At 44.1% G+C, this 18955-nt stretch overlaps 1 protein-coding gene across 1 annotated transcript in view; it reads right to left on the bottom strand.

Moving 5' to 3' along the window:
• Window positions 1-18955, bottom strand: part of SMC3 (structural maintenance of chromosomes 3) — an 845399-nt gene that overhangs the window by 376255 nt on the left and 450189 nt on the right. The window contains exon 17 of the mRNA XM_078643761.1: window positions 8965-9106. Within this exon, the coding sequence (XP_078499887.1) occupies window positions 8965-9106 (142 nt within the window). The remainder of the gene's footprint in view (window positions 1-8964; window positions 9107-18955) is intronic.

Below are 18955 nucleotides of genomic sequence, written 5' to 3'. Positions count from 1 at the left end.
ATAATTAATCTTCCATTACCGAAATTAATAGTAAGATAGAAGAGCAAAAGGAGCTCTAGAAACAATAATTCCCTTTACCTATCTTGTTCATGCAACAAAAGTGGCTCCAAAGTGCTCCGATCGTCTGAATGTATGTACACATCTGGGTTTTCTAGTGATAAGGGTGCATCTTTCACTTAACTTCCCTACGGCCCACTAATAGGGTGAAAGAAGAGAGATTGCTGTTGTATTCAGTGTTTATGAATATTAATGAAGATCCCTTAACAGAAAAAGCTAAGAAAAGGCTATTTACATTTAACACCAGTCCTCCGTCAAGGGGATCTCCATTAAATGTATAAACAGACTATCCTCCTCTTAAGTGGAGCCGCGTGAGCAGAAAGAATGCCCTGGACATAAAATCTTATGTGTGAGGAAATGGGGTGTATTAAATGGTGTGGTTATATGGAGTGGTTGCGCGACCTTACCATGTAATACACTTACCAACACCTTCAAGACCAGTAGGTTTTGGTTCTTAAACCTAAAAAGGTCTACTCTGGATAGCTGTGGTTCTGAGCAGTCAGTCTTACAAAAAGAAACACGTGTTAAGCATTTAAACAGCACCGAAACAAAGAAGAAATCTAAGAAAATCTTAAGAAATCAGACACCAGACTGTATTTATGCATTTTTAAACACCACAACGAAAACGATCCACTGGTGGGTTCCAGAGATGCAGCAATTACAAGAAATAGTGATTATGAACTGTTTCACTTAACTGCAAACAAGCATTGGCAAGTTCAACAAACTTTTTAACCTCATGCGTGCTAATGACGAGCTCAGCTCGTCATAACGGCCGCGGTGCTCACACGCGGGGATAATTCCCCCACTGTGCTGAGCGTTCTGAGGAAACTGGTGTGGTTGTGACGAGCTGAGCTCGTCATGAGCACAGCGCCACTGTGCTGTGTGACGAGCTGAGCTTATCACGAGCACCGGGGCGCTGTGCGCGCCCCCTCTCCCCCCAGCACAGCGGGGGAATTACCCCCGCGTGAAGGGGTTAAAGAAAACTTGGGTAAGTATCAATGCGGTTAATTTGAGTTACTTTAGGCGACCAACTCCGGCAGGGAGTCAGTCAGGGGGACCAGCAAGGTCCACAAAAACACCTCGGAGGAAGAAGCAGTTGTCAGGAAGTTCAAGGCACATTTATCCCTTTGCCCTAGGTTCCTATGTAGGTGGTCCTGATGCATGGGATACAGGATGCTGAAGATGCTCAAGCATGCTGTGGATTTGATGCGGTCGACAGTGGTCTTTCTGTGGCTGCTCCTCAGTCCATGAACTTGATGAGGAGGTCCTGGACACAGGGGTCAACGTCCCTCGAAGTGCTCTCGGTCCTGGTAGAAGTCAAGTTGCCACAAGGTTATTAGTTGCCCGATACCGCGTTTACAGCCAAATCCTTCCCTTGGTAAGAGCTTTACTTCTGGGCGACCAAGCTACACTCCGATGACTCTCCTGGGTAAAGCAGACTCGGTTGCAACTTTGAGCCTTGGGTCCTGATCTCTGGTACTGTAACAGCAGCTTGAAGAACTTGGGCTATCAACTCGCCCCAGCAAGCTTCTTCAGCTTGGAAGCTCTTGTTTTGGCTGGGATCTGGATTCAACTTCTTCATGAGCATAGCCCCTTCTCATTTGCTAGCCACCAGATTACGCAGTGTACACTAAGAGTTTTGAAAAACCAGCAGCATCTGTCCAAAAATGTGGGGGCTACCATACAAAACAGAGGCAATTGCTTACATTATGGTTTATACCAGATGGGCAAAATTAAATGAAGGGCAAAATGCGTTGAGTGAGGCATAAAATGTGCCAACCAGAACGGTTTTATTTAATAAATAAAAATGAAAGGAAGAGCCCAGTGTCCTGGAATCCATGAAATAATAAGAGACTGAAGAAAGTATTAGTTCCAAGGCTTTTCTTATTCTTTGCTTTCTTCGAATTCTGCACTTTTTGGTGTGGGATACTGCTCATGGTCTGAAATATTCAGTTTTAATGAAAAATTTGAATTCCTCAACAGACAGGAGCATTGCATGGCAGGTACAGTCCAATCAGCCAAAGGGACAAGTTCCCAGGTCTACTTTGATACAACTGCCAATATTTCACTGACACTCTGCACCTTTATGCCTGTTTTATCTTTTGGCTCGGTCACCACTGTGCCAGTCTCTGTGTTTGGTATCCCTCAGACAATTTTGTGCATCCAGTGAGACCATTCACAGGACTGCAGTAATTATAAAAGAGACACATCGGAACTCATGAAAGTAGTGTGTGGTCTGTACAGACAGCCACTCAGAAAGATGGTAGTAAAGTAAACACTTAGCACATCAAAGCAGTGCATGCACTGAAAGACCAACATTAGAGGACTACAGTGCAGAAATCACACAGGAAAATTGAGGAAAGGAGAGAATTCAACATCAAAGAGAGTAAATAGGCAAAGGGTGGGAGAGACAAAGAGATGGGCTTATATTGCCACACATTGAGACGAGTGAGCAGCATACAAATTACCAAAGTAATGAGAATAGATTGCACTCATAATAGAGCAACAAAGAGCCGGAATGTAGAAACTGTGCAGGGGTTGCTGTATACCAATCTAAAACAGCCAGAGATGGTAACAATCTAAAATGTACTATATAAAGGCAAAAATACATAAATGACTGCAAAACACGGATTGTTCAGTAAAATGTGAAATCGGGGATAGCAATGTCAAGATTTTTAGGCAAACAGCAAGCACATTAATCAGGTATACAGTACGAGTAATGGCAGCATTCATTGTATAAGGAAGCAGTGGGCAGATGACAGTAGACTGATTCATAATACATTCAGACAGTTGTGCTCATCGTAGTGTCTCACATTTCAACAGTGCGGAAATTATACTGTACAGGCATACCTTTAGTGTCCCTTATCTGTACTATCCCTTCACCAAAAAGTGACCTGGCTTGAATGGGATCAATGCCCCAAAAACTCCATTTTTTTCAAAGTGGTGGCCGTATAAAAGTACTCAATCGCTATCTCCATGGAGACTCAAAGATGTATGCACTGGTAAAGGGTTAAGCATATGATGTAAGCGAGAAGAGAGCAAAGACAGGCAATAAGGCAGAGACCAATGAAATCAATTTGCATACAGGCAGAGGAACAGAGCAAGAAGAGACAGGGATGAGGAATTCCTATTGCCTGACACCCAGGACATATTGTTTGGGGTCAAGAGCAACAAGTTTTCATGTGTATTTTGTCCTTGGGACAAGTAGGCCCAACCCCCTGCAGCACAAACCCTTTGGCTGCCACAGAGGTGTGGAATTTAATAAAATATCTACTTGTCCATGGGGCATGTTGCTTCATAAATCTACTTGTCCTGTAACAAAGTCCACTTGCCCCTTTGGTGCCATGTAGTGCAGTGAGAAATTATGGCAGCATCTCATTATACAAGAGCTCTGATGTAGCCTCTCTGATTATTCCAGGGCTCATACCATAGTAGTGTTTGAATACCTGCAATCACCTTATGTTGCCACGTTTCCAAATATCTACATACTGGGGTTGAAGGTAGTGGTAAGCAATAGTTCCAGGGTTAGAATGCCCTTTTGTAGCCTGTGCAAACCTACTGATTTGCATGTTTTGAGGGCTTTCAACAACTCTTCTCTAATCTTTTCCCATACTGAGAAATGGTGGAAATGTACTCCTGACAATGGCAGACTTAAACCTTCTTCCAGAGTTGGGAATAAAGTGTTTGGAGGGAAAGTGAACTTGCAAACATTCAGATTTTCGCATGAGCAAATCTACACATGCACATTTGCTCATGCTAAAATGCAGTTCACAAATATTTTTTAAGAGTACTATTTCTTGTCCTACTTCTGTAAATTCTTGGGAATTCACGAAAGCCGTAAAGCTGCACTTAATGCAAGGACATACCATGGGTACAACTTTGAGACTTTCTTTAATAATTGATTCCCTAATTTGGTGTGGCGTTGACAGTGATCTTTTGTGTTTATTAAAACTCTGTCTCTCTTACTGTATCGGCTGGCTTCACTGTGAGTGACAGCAATCTGATCTTTCACAAGGAGCATATGGGCATGCAACGTAGTTTTGTTCAGTGCCAGTAACTTCTGTAGCAGTGTGTGCTTTTTGAGACAAGTGCCTGTTATAATGGTGAGGACCCGGCAGCTCCCACATCAATAAGGTTTTACAAAAACCATGCCGAAACAAGTCACACATTGATAAAGCTAAAAAGCTGACCATCAATTTCTGACCTACTGGCATTTGCCAATGCTTGTGTATTTTTGTTTCCCATAAACTTATTGAAACTAGTTACACCGATTTTCCATTATGAATATTTTTGGGAAATACTAGTATGCATCAACACGTTAGTAAATGATGCTGCAGAGATATGGTACCTGTAATTTTACAGTAGTTTAGCAAAAATTTTTTTTTCCTGCTTTCATTTCATATTGAAAGCAAAGAATTATCAATCTTGCTTTCAAGCATCTGCAAATATCTGCATCAAATCAGAGAGCATTCTGGGAGCATTATACATAGCCTCATATTGCTAAAGTTTGAAAAAATGTGTCCACATTTTTATACTGGAACCACTGTCAATAGTACAGTCGGAGCTTACAACATTTACTTAGAGCGCTCACCCTAATAATAAAGGCTTTCAATTAATGAACCATAAATACAAGTTCGAACAGCATTAACAGATGGCAAAAATATTACCTTAACTGCAAACAGTGGCCTTCCCTGATCCATAATGTGGTACTGCAAACTGGCAGCCAAAGGGTTTGTGCTGCAAGGGGTTGGGCCTACTTGCCTCGTGGACAAAATACACATGACAACTTGTTGTCCTTGACTCCAAACAATATGCCCGGGGCGTCGGGCTATAGGAATTCCACATCCCTGCTGCCAGTTCGCAGTACCAAATTATGGATCAGGGAAGGGCTCTGTCTGCAGTTAAGGTAATATTTGTGTCCATATGTTAATGCTGTTCTAAACTGTATTTATGATTCATTATTTAAACGCCTTTATTATCAGGGTGAGCGCTCCAAGTATTTGTTGTAAGCTCTGACTGCACTACTGACAGTGGTTCCAGTATAAAAATGTGTACACACGTTTTCAAAGTTTAACAATATGAGGCTATGTATAATGATCCCAGAATGCTCTCTTATTAGATGCAAATATTTACAGCAGCTTGAAAGCAAAATTGATGATTTGCTTTCAAAATAAAATGTTCATAAAAAAATTAAAGCAGAATTTTTTTTTTAGCTAAACTACTGTAAAATTTCAGGTACCATTTCTTTGCAGCATCATTTAGTAAAATGTGTTGATGCATGCAAGTATTTTCCAAAAATATTCATAATGTAAAATCAGTGTAACAGTTTCAATAAGATTTGGGAAACAAAAATAAACAAGCATTGGCAAATGCAGTAGGTCTGAAATTGGTGGTCAGCTTTTTCTTTTTAGTTTTGTCAATGTGTGACTTGTTTTGGCATGGTTTTTGTAAAACCTTATTGGTGTGGGAGCTGCCAGGCCCTCACCGTTAGAACAAATATTGGCAAAAGCAAAAATTCTTTTTGGTCTAAAAAAACACACACTGCCACAGTAGCTACTGGCACTGAACAAAACTACTGTGTGTGCCTATATGCTCCTTGTGAAAGAGCAGAATGCGGTCACTCACAGTGAAGCCAGCCGATACAGAGAGCGAGAGAGAGAATTTTTATAAACACAATAGGTCATGGTAAACGCAAGACCAAATTAAAAGGCCCAATTTTGAAAGAAAGTCTCAAAAGTGCACCCATGGTATGTGTCCTTGCATTTAGTGCAACTAAACAGCTTTCGTGAATTCACAAGAATTAACAGAAATAGGGCAATAAATAGTACCCCTAAAAAATATTTGTGAACTGCATTTTAGCAGGAGCAAATATGCATGTGTAGATTTGCTTATGCGAAAATCTGAGTTTTTGCAAGTTGTCAAGAGTAAATTTCCAACATTTCTCAGTATGGGAAAAGATTAGAGAAGAGTTGTTGAAAACCCTTAAAACAGGCAAGTTAGTAGGTTTCCACAGACTCAAAAGGGCATTTCACCCCTGGAACTATTGCTTACCAATACCTTCAGCCCCAGTATGTAGATCTGCGGTAATGTGGCAACATAGGGGATTGCTAGTACTCAAACATTACTATTGTTTGAGCCCTGGGATAATCAGATAGGTTATATCAGAGCTCTTATATGATGAGATTGCTGCCATAATTTGTTGCCGCATTACATGGCATCAAATGGACAAGTGGATTTTGTTACAGGACAAGTAGATTTATGAAGCAACCTGCCCCATGGACAAGTAGATATTTTATTAAATTCCACACCCCTGAGTGAAAGGAATTTTCATGCGGAGCTAGTATGCTTGGCTATAATCAAGGTGACTGGCAGGCATCACAGTATGCAGATGTTACCAGCTCCCACTGTGTTAGAACTGATTTACTTGGCATGACCAGTGGGGATTATCTACCCACACGTATTGGGTATAGCAGAACATTATATAGAGAATAACAAGAATGCAATAACAGTCCGTACAAGAGACTATTATGACTTAGCTACGCAGGCCTAAAGGCACAGTGGTGTTTGTGAAGGATAGCGACTGTGACTTATTTCTAGGGTACAAAACATACAGTACACACAGAGAAACAGTAGAAAGTCCAGATAATGTTGGGTGAGTTATTTCATATGCCTGTTTGCTGCTAGGGGATGCTCACGGTCAGCTTCAACATGTAGGCACACACGCCATGAACCAGCCAGCCTGCTGCTGTAGACAGAGTTAAAGTACTGCAGAAGGTGTTGCCTCGTGTAAGAGGCAAAGGCAGCCATCTTATGGCACAGTACTTTGGCAGCAAGAGCTTTTACCACTGCCTGCTAACCATTACTTAAACTTCCAGGTGTTGTCATTCATACGTTTTCTTTTGCAAGCAAATGATCCTTAACCAATAATATTCAAAGTAATGTGTGGTTCTGCCTTCAGCTACATTTATCTGCTGATTTTAGTCAAGCTCTCACCCACAAAGGCGGGAGAATCTCAGCAGAAACAGAGGGTCACATATCCGTAGTGCCCCTCATAAGGATGGCAGATACACTGGCTGGCCTTAGGGAGCATGGCTGTGCTATTTGTGCAGCAAGTGCACTGGTTACAGGTTGGTGGCTGAGCAGCAGTGCCTCATGCTGCCCTGACTGGGAGAAGAACTCTGACAGCGCCAATGGCCAACCCAGGCATGCATGCTCCTCATAAAAATGGTGGTCTGGCTGGCAGGCTGGTTGGCCTCTGAAGAGAGCAAGATTCAAAGTACATATCCTTTTGCGTTCTCAGCCACATGTACAATGCCCTACGCCCATTTGTGCTACTTAAATTCTTGTGTACCTTTCTCCTCTAAGCCTTTTTCATTTCTTCTTTTCTTTGTTCCTTACCTTCTAAAGCCAAAGCCATCACATTAGCCCTACAAAGGACCACTTTCGTGGCTGTTTTTTAGAAGTGCATGCGGAGCCGTCACATGCTTTTTAGTTGCGCCATTCTTTTTTTAAATGTGTTATTTGTGCTGCCTATAGTGGTTGCCTACCTCACCCAAGAAATCAGCAGATCGAAACTCTGGCAGTTTTCTACACTAACATTTCAGATGCTACCTGTATACCCTACTCAGGAAGAGCCAATGACCAATGCTAGATTAATAAACTGCTTCTTGCCACTCTGGGTACAAATGAATCTTTTGCCTCCTATCAGCCTCCACATCTCATTGAAGACACCCAGAGTGAGATTGATAAGGATTCATTCTGTGTGAAGGGTACCTCTACAGTGATTGTGGCATCGGCTTTCTGGTCCCCATACTACATTCAAGCAGTATACCAGGTCTAAAACTCAATGCATCACCCTTTCTTATCCTTTCAGCTACATTTTTCTACCCTCATTGGAGCCACATGTTCAGCTGAGTTTGTGTATCAATTGGACAACTTTAACAGCTCTAGCTCATTCACTAGTGCCTTTGGGGCGGTGGAAGTATTGGGGGGAAGGGGCAGGTGGTAGTATTGGGGCGGTAGACGTATGCAATATGGCCGTTGGGGTGAGGGGCTGGGAGCGGTGATGAGTAGAAATCAGCTCTCAACTCCTGGGAAGACGTTGTCCTGTCATGTTTGATGTGAAATGGTACTTTATGGACTGTGTTGCCAGGAGCGCTGAAGATAGATGGAGAATTTCTAGGCTGCTAGCCACACACCTCAAAAGTTAAACATGCCTGTCTATTAGAAGTACAAACACCTAAAAGTTAACATTTTAAAAACTTAAATCCTAATCAAGAACAGAAATATAAGCAAAGCTGTTGTCAAAAGGACGGTTCTGATGGCAGTTTCATAGATCACACACTATGGCATTTTAGATGAAATGTAGAATAAGATCATCTTAAAACAGTCTAAATAATAGCATACACAGCAGATATCCCCCATTCGCCTTTTTCGAAGGAGTACTTCGCTGAGGCAAGTCAAAAGCAGATGCCTTGGGTATGCAAATATAGTTTTGTAATACTGTGTAAATCTCTTAAGTAATACAAAGGGAAGATAATGAGAAAGAGATAATTGTGTATTAGGTGGTTATATGGATTAAGATTTTGTGGAAATTCAGTGATAACAATAATAATTTGAAGAAAGCGAAAATAGGCCCAAAGTATACACCGGATATTGACTTCTACACTTCTTGAAAGTTGAGAAATACTCAAACTGTCCTAACTTCTGAAAAATCAATTAAAACATCTTGAGGATAGACTAGTTTCCCCAAAAAGCCTACTTCAATATGCAAGCTTTTAATTAGCTTTTGCTTTCTAAATCATTTAAGTCAGTGTGTTTCATAATAACATTGACAGAACATTTATAGAGTAGGCTGTCTGGTCTTTATGTCCCGTAATGAATTGTGAAACTATCGGCCCAACTCACATTGGTCTCTGGATAGGCAGTGTCTCGAACATCCAGCTTGTTCAGAGGTAGAAATGTCACTTCCCCTGGTAGATTCATTTTATTAAACTCCATTAAAATCTTGGTGCTGACATCATCAGATTCTACAATATGATAGAATAGCCTATGAGAAAAAGCAGAAATGTAAGGTTTTATTTTAACAAAAAGCTAATTATTCATAAAATGGCAAATTATTCATGAATGGCAAATTAATGTTAAAACAAACGTGCCTATTGTAATACAAGTTGTCAGTATGTTTGTAAAATTCAAAAACACTGCACATATCGACATACGACCAAGATTGAAAAAAGATTTTTTTCATCAAGTAACCAATCGACTTTCAAAATACCCATCTAAAGGAAACATTCTGATTCTATTTTAACGTACGCTCCTAATGAAAACTGTTTTGGAAAGAAGAACTGTGCTGATAACGCATTTAATATTCACTTTAAAAAATGATAAAGGCAAAAATGGAATTTACATGACTATCACTGAGGAAGAACTATGCAGCTTGCGCCAGAAGAAAGTTATGTCTCGGTTCATTTGACAAGTGGGTTAGATCACCATCTAACACACTACATCTATTGACTTCACCGGCAGGTGACTAATGAATTTAACAAGAACCATGATGAGCAGAGAAATATAACAAGTAAATAACGTTTTGTTTTCAATCAAGGAATAGCATGCTCCTTTACAAATCAGGGTGGCAGTAGAAGTCACAAGAGTAGAAAAAAATACGTGAAAAAAGAGAATATGGCACAAGGCTATCAGTTAGGTGTTTGAAAAAAAGGCAGGATCAACAGATGAATTTGTTCTAGAGTCAGAATCGGAACAGTAATGTCTGAACTGATCTCTAATACAATCATTATGAGACCCTGTCCTAAGATAGCCGTAATAGCTGTTTTGCTTCTAGCTGGATAGGTCGTTTACCCAGAAGGGGCTTTTGGGTATTTACGTGATGGAAATGCACGGCAATATTTACCTTGCTCTAAATAGAAGTCTGCTAACTTACACGAACACCCAAATATTTCTGGATTTCCTAACCATTTGGTGTGATTAAGAAATTGCTTACCTTAGTAATATTCTTTCTAATGGCTATGCATTTTCCCTCATATTCCTCATCTTAAGCCATTCTCAGTGCTTAGGTTCGATCCAGAACATATTTCAGCAACTCCTCATTCCCTGCACCAGCTGCGGTGCAAAAGGCAAGGGCCAAAGGAAAGGTTTTAACTAATCACATATTCCACAGCAAGCAGTAGGAACAGGTGTTTCCTTCCAACCACACTAAGAAAAAATTATCACGTGATCCTAGTTCACTACAAGGGAAACCTTATTACAATCAAATGCTCTGAGAAGTCCTGCTCAAACATGGAATCCCACAAAATAGGCCCTTTTCTATTTAAAAGCTAATTTGATATCAGAAATTCTAATTGTAGCAACCTGTTAGAAAGCTATACAGACCAAATTCAGCTTTTATTTTTTAGAAATAAGCTAATAACACTTTAGGATGATTGTGGAACAGATCCTTGCCATAATTTGATTCCGTGAGAGCAAACCAGAATTGGACAATTAGTCTGTGGGACCATACATAATGATGATCTTTCATGGTGCTTAACGGCCTTAGCTTTTCCAGTTCTGTAGCTTCATCGCGATAGCAGGTCTATCTGTTCCAACTGAAATTGGGCATACTGTTTGGAAGAATCTTGTCTCTTTTTTGAACTTACTAATATACTTCTGGGAAGCTAATACCCTCTCAGACATAACCTTGAAGCAGTCCAAAGTATTGGACAAAAACACACGTCGGGTGAATAATTTGCTACTCGTCATTACTGAGCTACATTATCTGCTATTTATCATTAATGGAACAACTGCATTGACTGTGTGACTGTTTCAAGAAGAAGTTAAAAAAACACCTACCAGAGCACATGAAGTCTGGACTTTGTTGTTGAAGGAACGTATAAAGACTTAAAATTGTTTTGCATACTTGCTATGCTTACATAAAATAGGGTGTCCGTTTTGGAAATTGATTTGTTCATTTGTACAAAGAGTGCTCCACTATCAACTATCAAAATAGCTCAGGCTAGGGTCAACGGTTATGTCTGAGATCCTGCTGAGACTCATCCCTGAAAATATTATAATAGTGTGTGAGCACCAAAACTATAATGATTACTTGGCCTTAAGAATGGGGCTGTGTGACAGTCACACCACTGTTGCCTTATCTTGTTTTTGAGTAAATACCAAAATGGGACCTCCGAAAGGTGGACTGCGACAAAAAGCCCTGCAGGACTAAGTGAGCGAAGATACCTTTCCATCGGATCTGGCTGTCAAGGCAGTAGTGCTTCATGAACATATGCATCAATGACTGACGCAGCATGGCAGATGTCAAGAATAGAAATCTCTTGTGTCAATGGTGTCTTGGAAACATTGGCCCTGGAGGAATAGCCTCTCTGGCCCACGGGGGACTGCTTTTTGGCAAGTGCCCTGCACATCTTAACACAGAAGACTAGCCACTTGTTAGGTTCACTCTTTTGCACTGCCCTGCCAGTCTACGCATCAGAGAAGCTAACACAGAGCTCATTGTTAATCCTGTAATCATTCAGCTGGTTGATGTACAGCTTAACTTTCTCTTTGGATCAAGGTGACTGATCCTCTCTTCCTATTAATAGAAATGAGGCAGAGCGCATACAGGCAGGGCAATCCATTGACCACCATTAAAGGGCGTCATGGCCTTAGGGAGTAAAGCCACCTGGGTCCTCATCACAAACTTGTCCGGAAAGAAGGTAGTGAAGGATATTTGCACTGACAATGCCTGCAGTTTACTCAAGGCATGATGACAAGTAGGCGATAAGGAAGAATGATTTCAGCATCAAAAAGCAGCTGTGAATAGGACTGAAGGGTGTACACATACGGAATGCCAAGATGAGGTTAAGGTCTCACTGGGGCATCTTAAATGGTTTAGGAAGAAACTTGTCAAAACGTTAATGAAACATATCGCAATCAAGGACAGTTAGTCTGGGAAACACGGAAAGGCACGATATGTAACCTTTCACTGTCACCACAGCAAGGCCTTGCTGGGATAAGGAGAGAAAAAAATGAACATTGAAAAATTGTTCTTGCAAGGAGTCAATGTCTCTGGCACCACACCAGACAATGAAGATTTACCAGCACCCATAGTAGATGACTTTGTGAAAGGGCATCTTGCAGACCATCTTGGTCTTCATTTAGCGGTCACCATTCACATTCCCTGCATAGAGGTGTAAGTTGTGGAGTTTTAGATACAGGAAAGCAGGACATGTGCCTTGCTGCTGAGACAGGAGGTTCTACTAAAACGGAAGACTGACTGGATGGAAAATACGGAGGCTCAGAAAATCTGGGTACCACTCGCTCGTGGCCCAGTCCAAGGCAATCAAGAGGACTTGAGCTTTCTTGATCTTCTCTAGAACCCGAAGTACTGGTGGGAAGGCATATAGGAGTCCTTGCTCCATTCCAGCCGACATGCGTCTCCTAACCAGTACCTTGGAGGAAACTCCAAAGAGCAAAATAGCTGAGACTGTGCCCTTGATGGTGGCGAATAGATCTTGGCAAGGCTCACCCCATCAGCAAAGACGCCCTGTACCGTCTAGGGATAGAGAATCCACTGCGATCTACCAAATGACTCCTGCTCAGTTTGTTGCTCTGACGTTCAGGGACCCTGCCATGTGGTTGTCAAACAGGAAGCTGTCCTATTGTTCCAGTCACAAAAGCATCCTGGCACAGGGCCAGGACTCCACCCTGCAGTACCAGAAGGTGGAAGCGTTAACTGTGAAGACCCCCACCAGATTACCATTATTCATGTCAGGAAAGTTTCAGGGCCAGGCGCATCACCCGAAACACCTGGCCTAGAAGATCGATATGGAGCCGGCTATCCACTGGAGACCAGAGGCCTTTGATGTACACCTCTCCAAGATGACGACTACCTCTCCCAGCCCGAAGCGATGAGTCCATCACAACAGTGAAATTCTGGGGAAAGGAGAACGCATGCTTATAACAGCACCACTGCAGATCCTGAACAGTATTCCTGGATACCTTGCTGGAGTCAGAAAGGCACATCGGATGCTGAGTCCACTGGGACTTGAGGTTTCATTAGAGGGCTCACATTGGCCAACTGATATTGTGCATGAGGAGAGTGCATTAAATCAAGAAGCCTAAGAGCCATCCTCACCGAGATACATGACTAATGCCAAAAAAACAGACCATACACTGGATTTCCTGGACTAGCTGCAGAAGAGGAAGGGCCCAGAATGGCCCCAATGAATGGAATTCTTTGTGCGGGTCACAGGTAGAACTGTGTCTCGTAAATGGTGAAGCCCAGAAATATCAATAATTCGGCCATGGTGGCCAAGCAATATGTCATGCTTGACGCGGAGCCCCAGCTCCTGCCAAACCAGAATTAATCCTACATTATCCTGTGTACACTCATCCGAAATTCATGCCAAACGACAGGGACTGTGATAGAAGGTGGGCACATCTCATCTGGAACTGGGAACAGGCTGAGAGAGGGCGCGCCTCCAGTGCTGCATAATACCAAAGGAGGAGCGACCCCGGTGGCAGGTGAACGAGAGTGCCTATAATAAGTTTCATGTGCGGTCGATGAGTGAGGCCTTCGCATGGGTGGAGAGCAATCTGTAAAAGGAAGGATCCAAGGCAGCTGCAATGGAATGATGTGCCTCGGCTGGCGAGCAGCCTGAAGGAGCCTGGGTTGGATTAAATGCGAAGTAGTAGTAGTGCAATCGTGAGGCCCGAACAGACTTGGGAGGGTGGTGCACTGGATATTCCACAGCCACTGGAAGGGTGTGCAGTTGGCAGCGGCATTCATCAATAGCGAGTGCAGGGCAGGTGGGGACCTGGACACCTGGAGGCGGGCCGTAGAGGAGGGGACCCCAGTCTAGCACAACAGAAGTGAGTGTTTGGCACGTTTCCGAACCGCGGACTAGCTGGGCTTACTCACGTGGCGTGTGTGAAGATCAGTGACCCATGGCTAAAGACAAAGGGGACAAGAATGTGCATACAAACAAAATTGATGATTATGCCATGCCACTACAGACAGAGGGGGCAACAGGAGGTACAGACCCGCAGGCCCCTGATGGGCGACAGGAGGCCCATACGCTTGCTGAATTATTAGCTGAGACTAAGGGATCAGGGGACCACTCCATAGCAAAGATTGATACTTTCACTTTGGAGATGGGATTGCTCCGCGCAGATGTCCGGAAGATCTCAGTTGGGGCGACTGCCACAGAGGGAGAAATGCAAATGGTACAGTCAGAACTAACCTCCCTGAAGAAGACTGTTACGGAGCTTAAGTCCAAGACCACACAGATGGATAAACAGGTCGAAGATGCAGAGGGGCGTTCCAGAAGAAATAATCTCTGCATAGTGGACGCCCCAGAAAAGTGGGAGGGTCAATCGATGGAACTTTTTCTGGAGGACTGGAACCTGAATAAATTATGCCCCAAAAGGATATCCATTTTTTTTACAGGGGAGCAGGCGCACAGCACTCTGGTGCCTCCACCCAGGCCGGGAGCACCACCACGGGCAATAATAGCCCGGTTGTTTCATTTTAGGGATTGTGATGTAATACTTGAGCATGTCAGAGCGTACAGCACCCCAAAGATCAACGCACAAGTGATTAGGATATTTCCAGACTACACTCGTAAGGTACGGGAACAGCGGAAGGACTTTTGGGCAACTAAGAAAAGACTACAAGACAGTGATAGTGTCTTGTGTTCCCGACGAAACTTCGAATCCAGCACAATAGAAAGGCTTACTTTTTTACGACCCGGCAGAGGCCAATGATTGGTTTGACACACTTGGGACCGCATCAGAGAGGAGCACCCTAGAGAGAACAGTACCTAGTCTGAGGGGGCCCATAGGGGACCCTCGAGCAAGAAGACAATCTGCGGAATCAATAACTAATCACAATGATCGCCGCTCCGGCAGAATCCTGGTCTGCCCGGATGGCACCCTGGCGGATTAAGACTGTATACCGGACACAGATGAACCTCCACAGCAGCGGAGAGAGAACAAGGGCAGAGCAGGGGGTGCTACAGGCCACAAGTGAGTACATGCTGGCATACTGGTCGGGGGGGGGGGGATGCGGACTTCAGTGCATGCGTACGACGACACCTCTATGGTGGCGTTTTGGCGGGACTACCAACATACTGTTCCTGAAATCACTATGAGTATGTATATTATGGTCGCAAGTGGACAGTGAGTAGGAATGGCAGAGACAGCTTCTTTGTTTACAGGTATTTATGCCAATGTAGGTAATGTGGTAGCATACAGGCAGGATGCTCCACGTGGGTCATTATCCGTCGGGCGGGTTGAGTGCTTCGGCCTCGCCTGCTCGCTGGAACCCTGGCCCTCTGCTAGTAGCGTAATGACATTGAGGCCGTTGCCTCTTCATTGGGATTACGGCGGTGCATCCTGCGTGACGGCTGAGTTGGGATGGCTCTCCAGTTGGGAGACACTGCCTAAGGGAGGGGGGAATGTTTGTGGGTTTGTTACAGTGGAATATTGTGGCTCAGATTGACTTCGGAATGTGGACCCACAATATATGAAGTGCAGGTGGAGAACGAGCGGGGGAGGGAAGGGTAGGCCTAGCATTGCCCATAATTTACAACAGAATTGATTGTATCTGATTGGAAATACGTTACCTGGAATGTCCGGGGTCTGGGCAGATATGTCAGGAGGCAGAGAATACACTTTTACCTATGTAGATACTGTGTATCAATAGCCTTCCTGCACACATGGAGGGGAGGGAATGTCTGCCCGTCATCCGTCATCGGTGGCAGGGGCAAATTTATACGACCACTTTTCCTAGTTACGCTGAAGGGGTGTTGATCTGGGGGGAGCCGAGGGTTCCATTTGTAGCAAGAGAGGTTAAGATAGACCCGGAGTGACATTACGTAATTGTGGCTGGCACACTAAATGGCAGAGAAATTTGTATGGTGAACGTGTATGTCCAGACAAACGACGATCCCTCCTTTTTTAGTGGACTCCTGGGGGCAATCGAGGAATACGCATGGCCCGTGTTAAAACTGGCGGGAGATCTGAATAGTGTGCTCGATAGAGCCTTGGACCGCTACCCGCTAGACTGGCCACTAAGCCTGCTATGACAGCTGCGTTGTTGGATTTGATTATGGTTCTAGGACTACACGATGTCTGGAGAGTGTGCCATCCCCAAGGAAGGAAATAAACATGCTATGTACCAGCTGTTAATACATATAGTCGGATAGATTACTGTTTGGTGTTGGGGTGGCACTGCAGTGGGTGACGGTGGCTGCGTATCTGGCCCGCTGTCTCTCGGCCCCCGTCATTATTGGTTTCTATTCATGCGCAGGTGCCGGCAGTCCCACTATGGAGACTGAGTGTGGAAGGTCTATCGGATCAGATACACGAATTAACCAGGGCGCTAAACGGCTATTTTAATGTAAATTGGGGCAGTGCCTCTTCCAGGGAAATGGACTGGGATGCCATGAAGGTGTAATAAGAGGAGAGTGTCTGAAGATAACATATGGGGTAATAGGACAACGTCTTGCAGATCTTGATAGGCTCAAGAAAAGGCTAGGCGCACTGGAAAAAAATCTCGGTCTGCAGGCCTGGCGGGACTGCAGAGCCGAAGTACTCGACACTTGGGATAGACTGGATAAATTCTCCCGCTCCACATATAGGAAAAGGCTACATAGGGAGGGTGATAAAGCGAGCCATATGCTCGCAATGCTTATCCGGGGTGAGCATTGGCATCCACCTATAAAGGGGCTCAGAGACAAACAGGGTAGACTAAGATCATCGCATCAGGAAATCCTGGAAGTGTTCACCAAACACCTGCATGGCCTATATGGAGCCCCAGTGACAACTATCCCCCAGGAGATCAAGTCTTATCTGGCGGAGATAAGACTGCCACATCTAACTGAGGAATACAGGGCGCTCCTGAACGCTCCAATTACTAAGGAGGCGATGTTGACAGCTGTCTGCGCCTTAAATTCGGCTAAGGCCCCTGGAGGAGATGGCCTCCCAGATGAGTTTTATCGATGCCAGCAAGGAAAACTGGCCGTGCGAATACTTGAATTGTATCAGGAGGCCTATGAGAAGGGGGTGCTCCCGGAGTCCTTGCAGGAGGCGATCATGGTGATGTTACTGAAGCCTGATAGAGACGGCCAGGTGGTCTCCTCCTATTGCCCACTCTCAAAGCTAAATGTAGACCTGAAAATCCTGAGTAAGGTACTGGCCACGAGATTACTGGGATTCCTCCCACAACTGATAGTGGAGGACCACTGTGGATTCATCCCCAATAGGAATACACAGTACAAACTCAGGAGGTTGTCGCTGGTTCTTCACTCTTCTGACTTAAGCGAAGGATAGTATGCCATGGCATTGCTAGATATCGAACAAGCATTTGATTCGCTCTCCTGGAATTTCCTCTGGGAAGCACTGTTTAAGATGGGAATTGGCGAATACTTCATAAAATGGATGCAATTTTTGTATAAGGAACCCCTAGCTAGGGTAGGCACAGGTGGGTTGGTATCGTGTGGCTTTGCATTGCATAGGGGGACACGCGAGGAATGCCTACTGTCCCCACTCCTATTTGTGATAGCTATGGAAACGCTTGCCTCACGCTTGCGTGATGTCTTATATGAGTGGGGAATACAAGTCGGGGACACCAGACACGTGGTATCTCTATACGCGAATGACGCCCTAGTTTATCTTAGAAACCCCAGTCATTCGGTCCCTATCATGCTGGAGGCTCTGGCGGACTTTGGTAAGCATGCTGGATCATGGGTCAACCATTCCAAGTCTAAATTGTTCCCACTGGGCACCTTGATGTGGAGACCTGCTCTGGACCTGCCGGGTCTGGCCCTTACCTGGGAGAGGCAGTGTGTGAGATACATGGGCATAAGGGTCACACACGATGCCAAGGAGTTTGAGGAGGCTAATATAGGGATAGTCATTAGCGGTCTGAAACAAAATGTAAAAGTTTGGAACACACTCAAACTGTCATTGATTGGGAAAATAGCTCTTTTTAAGATGGTAATGCTCCCTAGGTGTTTTATATGTTTTCCAAGGCACCCTATATGATGTTCCTAGGCGTATCTTCCTGGAACTGGAGAAATTGCTGGTTGAATTGCTCTGGCATACCTGGAGGAAACGAGTGAGTTTGATGACCTTAAAGCATGAATGGCGGAGGGCGGATTGGAGGTGCCCTGTATGGAGTATTATTACCTGGCGGCGCAGATCCAGCATGCAGTGTATTGATTGGAAAAAGGGGATAGCTGGGAGTGTAGACTGCTGCGAGGCACATGTGGTGGACTTCAGTTGCCAGAAGTTCTGATAATAGGAGCGGGGGCTCCTGAGTGGCTCCCATACGCTGTTCGTGTGGTTTGTAGGGCGTGGGACAGAACTGTATGGACAGTGATAAAATGGGCTCCATTTGCGGGTGAAATGAACATCTGGGCATTACGTTGTAAGAAAGTGCCCTCTTTCTGCATGGTTGTCCCCACTTTTTGTTGAACTGCTGATGTTGTAGTGAAGACAGGGCCCTGTGTGCACACATTGCTATGTTAGCATAAGCTTATAAGAAGTTTAAACGCCATTGAGCCACTTTGCAGCTTTTGCATACAAAACTACATGTAACTGTTGTAGCAAGTTAAACTGCTTGATTTTCCTTGCATGAGAATGGCTTGTTTTTAACATCCCGACCTTAGTCTGTACACTGCGTGCAGAAGCCTTCAAGGTCACCATAACAATGTATGCTGTTATTCGGGTTGATCGGCCCACGCTCTAGACACAACATGAACACAGCTGCAGCTAACTGAAATTATAGTGCTTTTAATATTGCACTGCATGCATGATTTGGGCACTTGGAGAGAACCTTTCCCAGAGAGAGAGAGCATTGCTGATCCTGTGATGTGATTCACTTCTGCTGATCTTGGAGGCA

Source organism: Lissotriton helveticus, chromosome 5_1, assembly GCF_964261635.1.
Source record: "Lissotriton helveticus chromosome 5_1, aLisHel1.1, whole genome shotgun sequence".
Classification (NCBI taxonomy): domain Eukaryota; kingdom Metazoa; phylum Chordata; class Amphibia; order Caudata; family Salamandridae; genus Lissotriton; species Lissotriton helveticus.
This window is presented reverse-complemented; position numbering and strand designations above follow the sequence as displayed.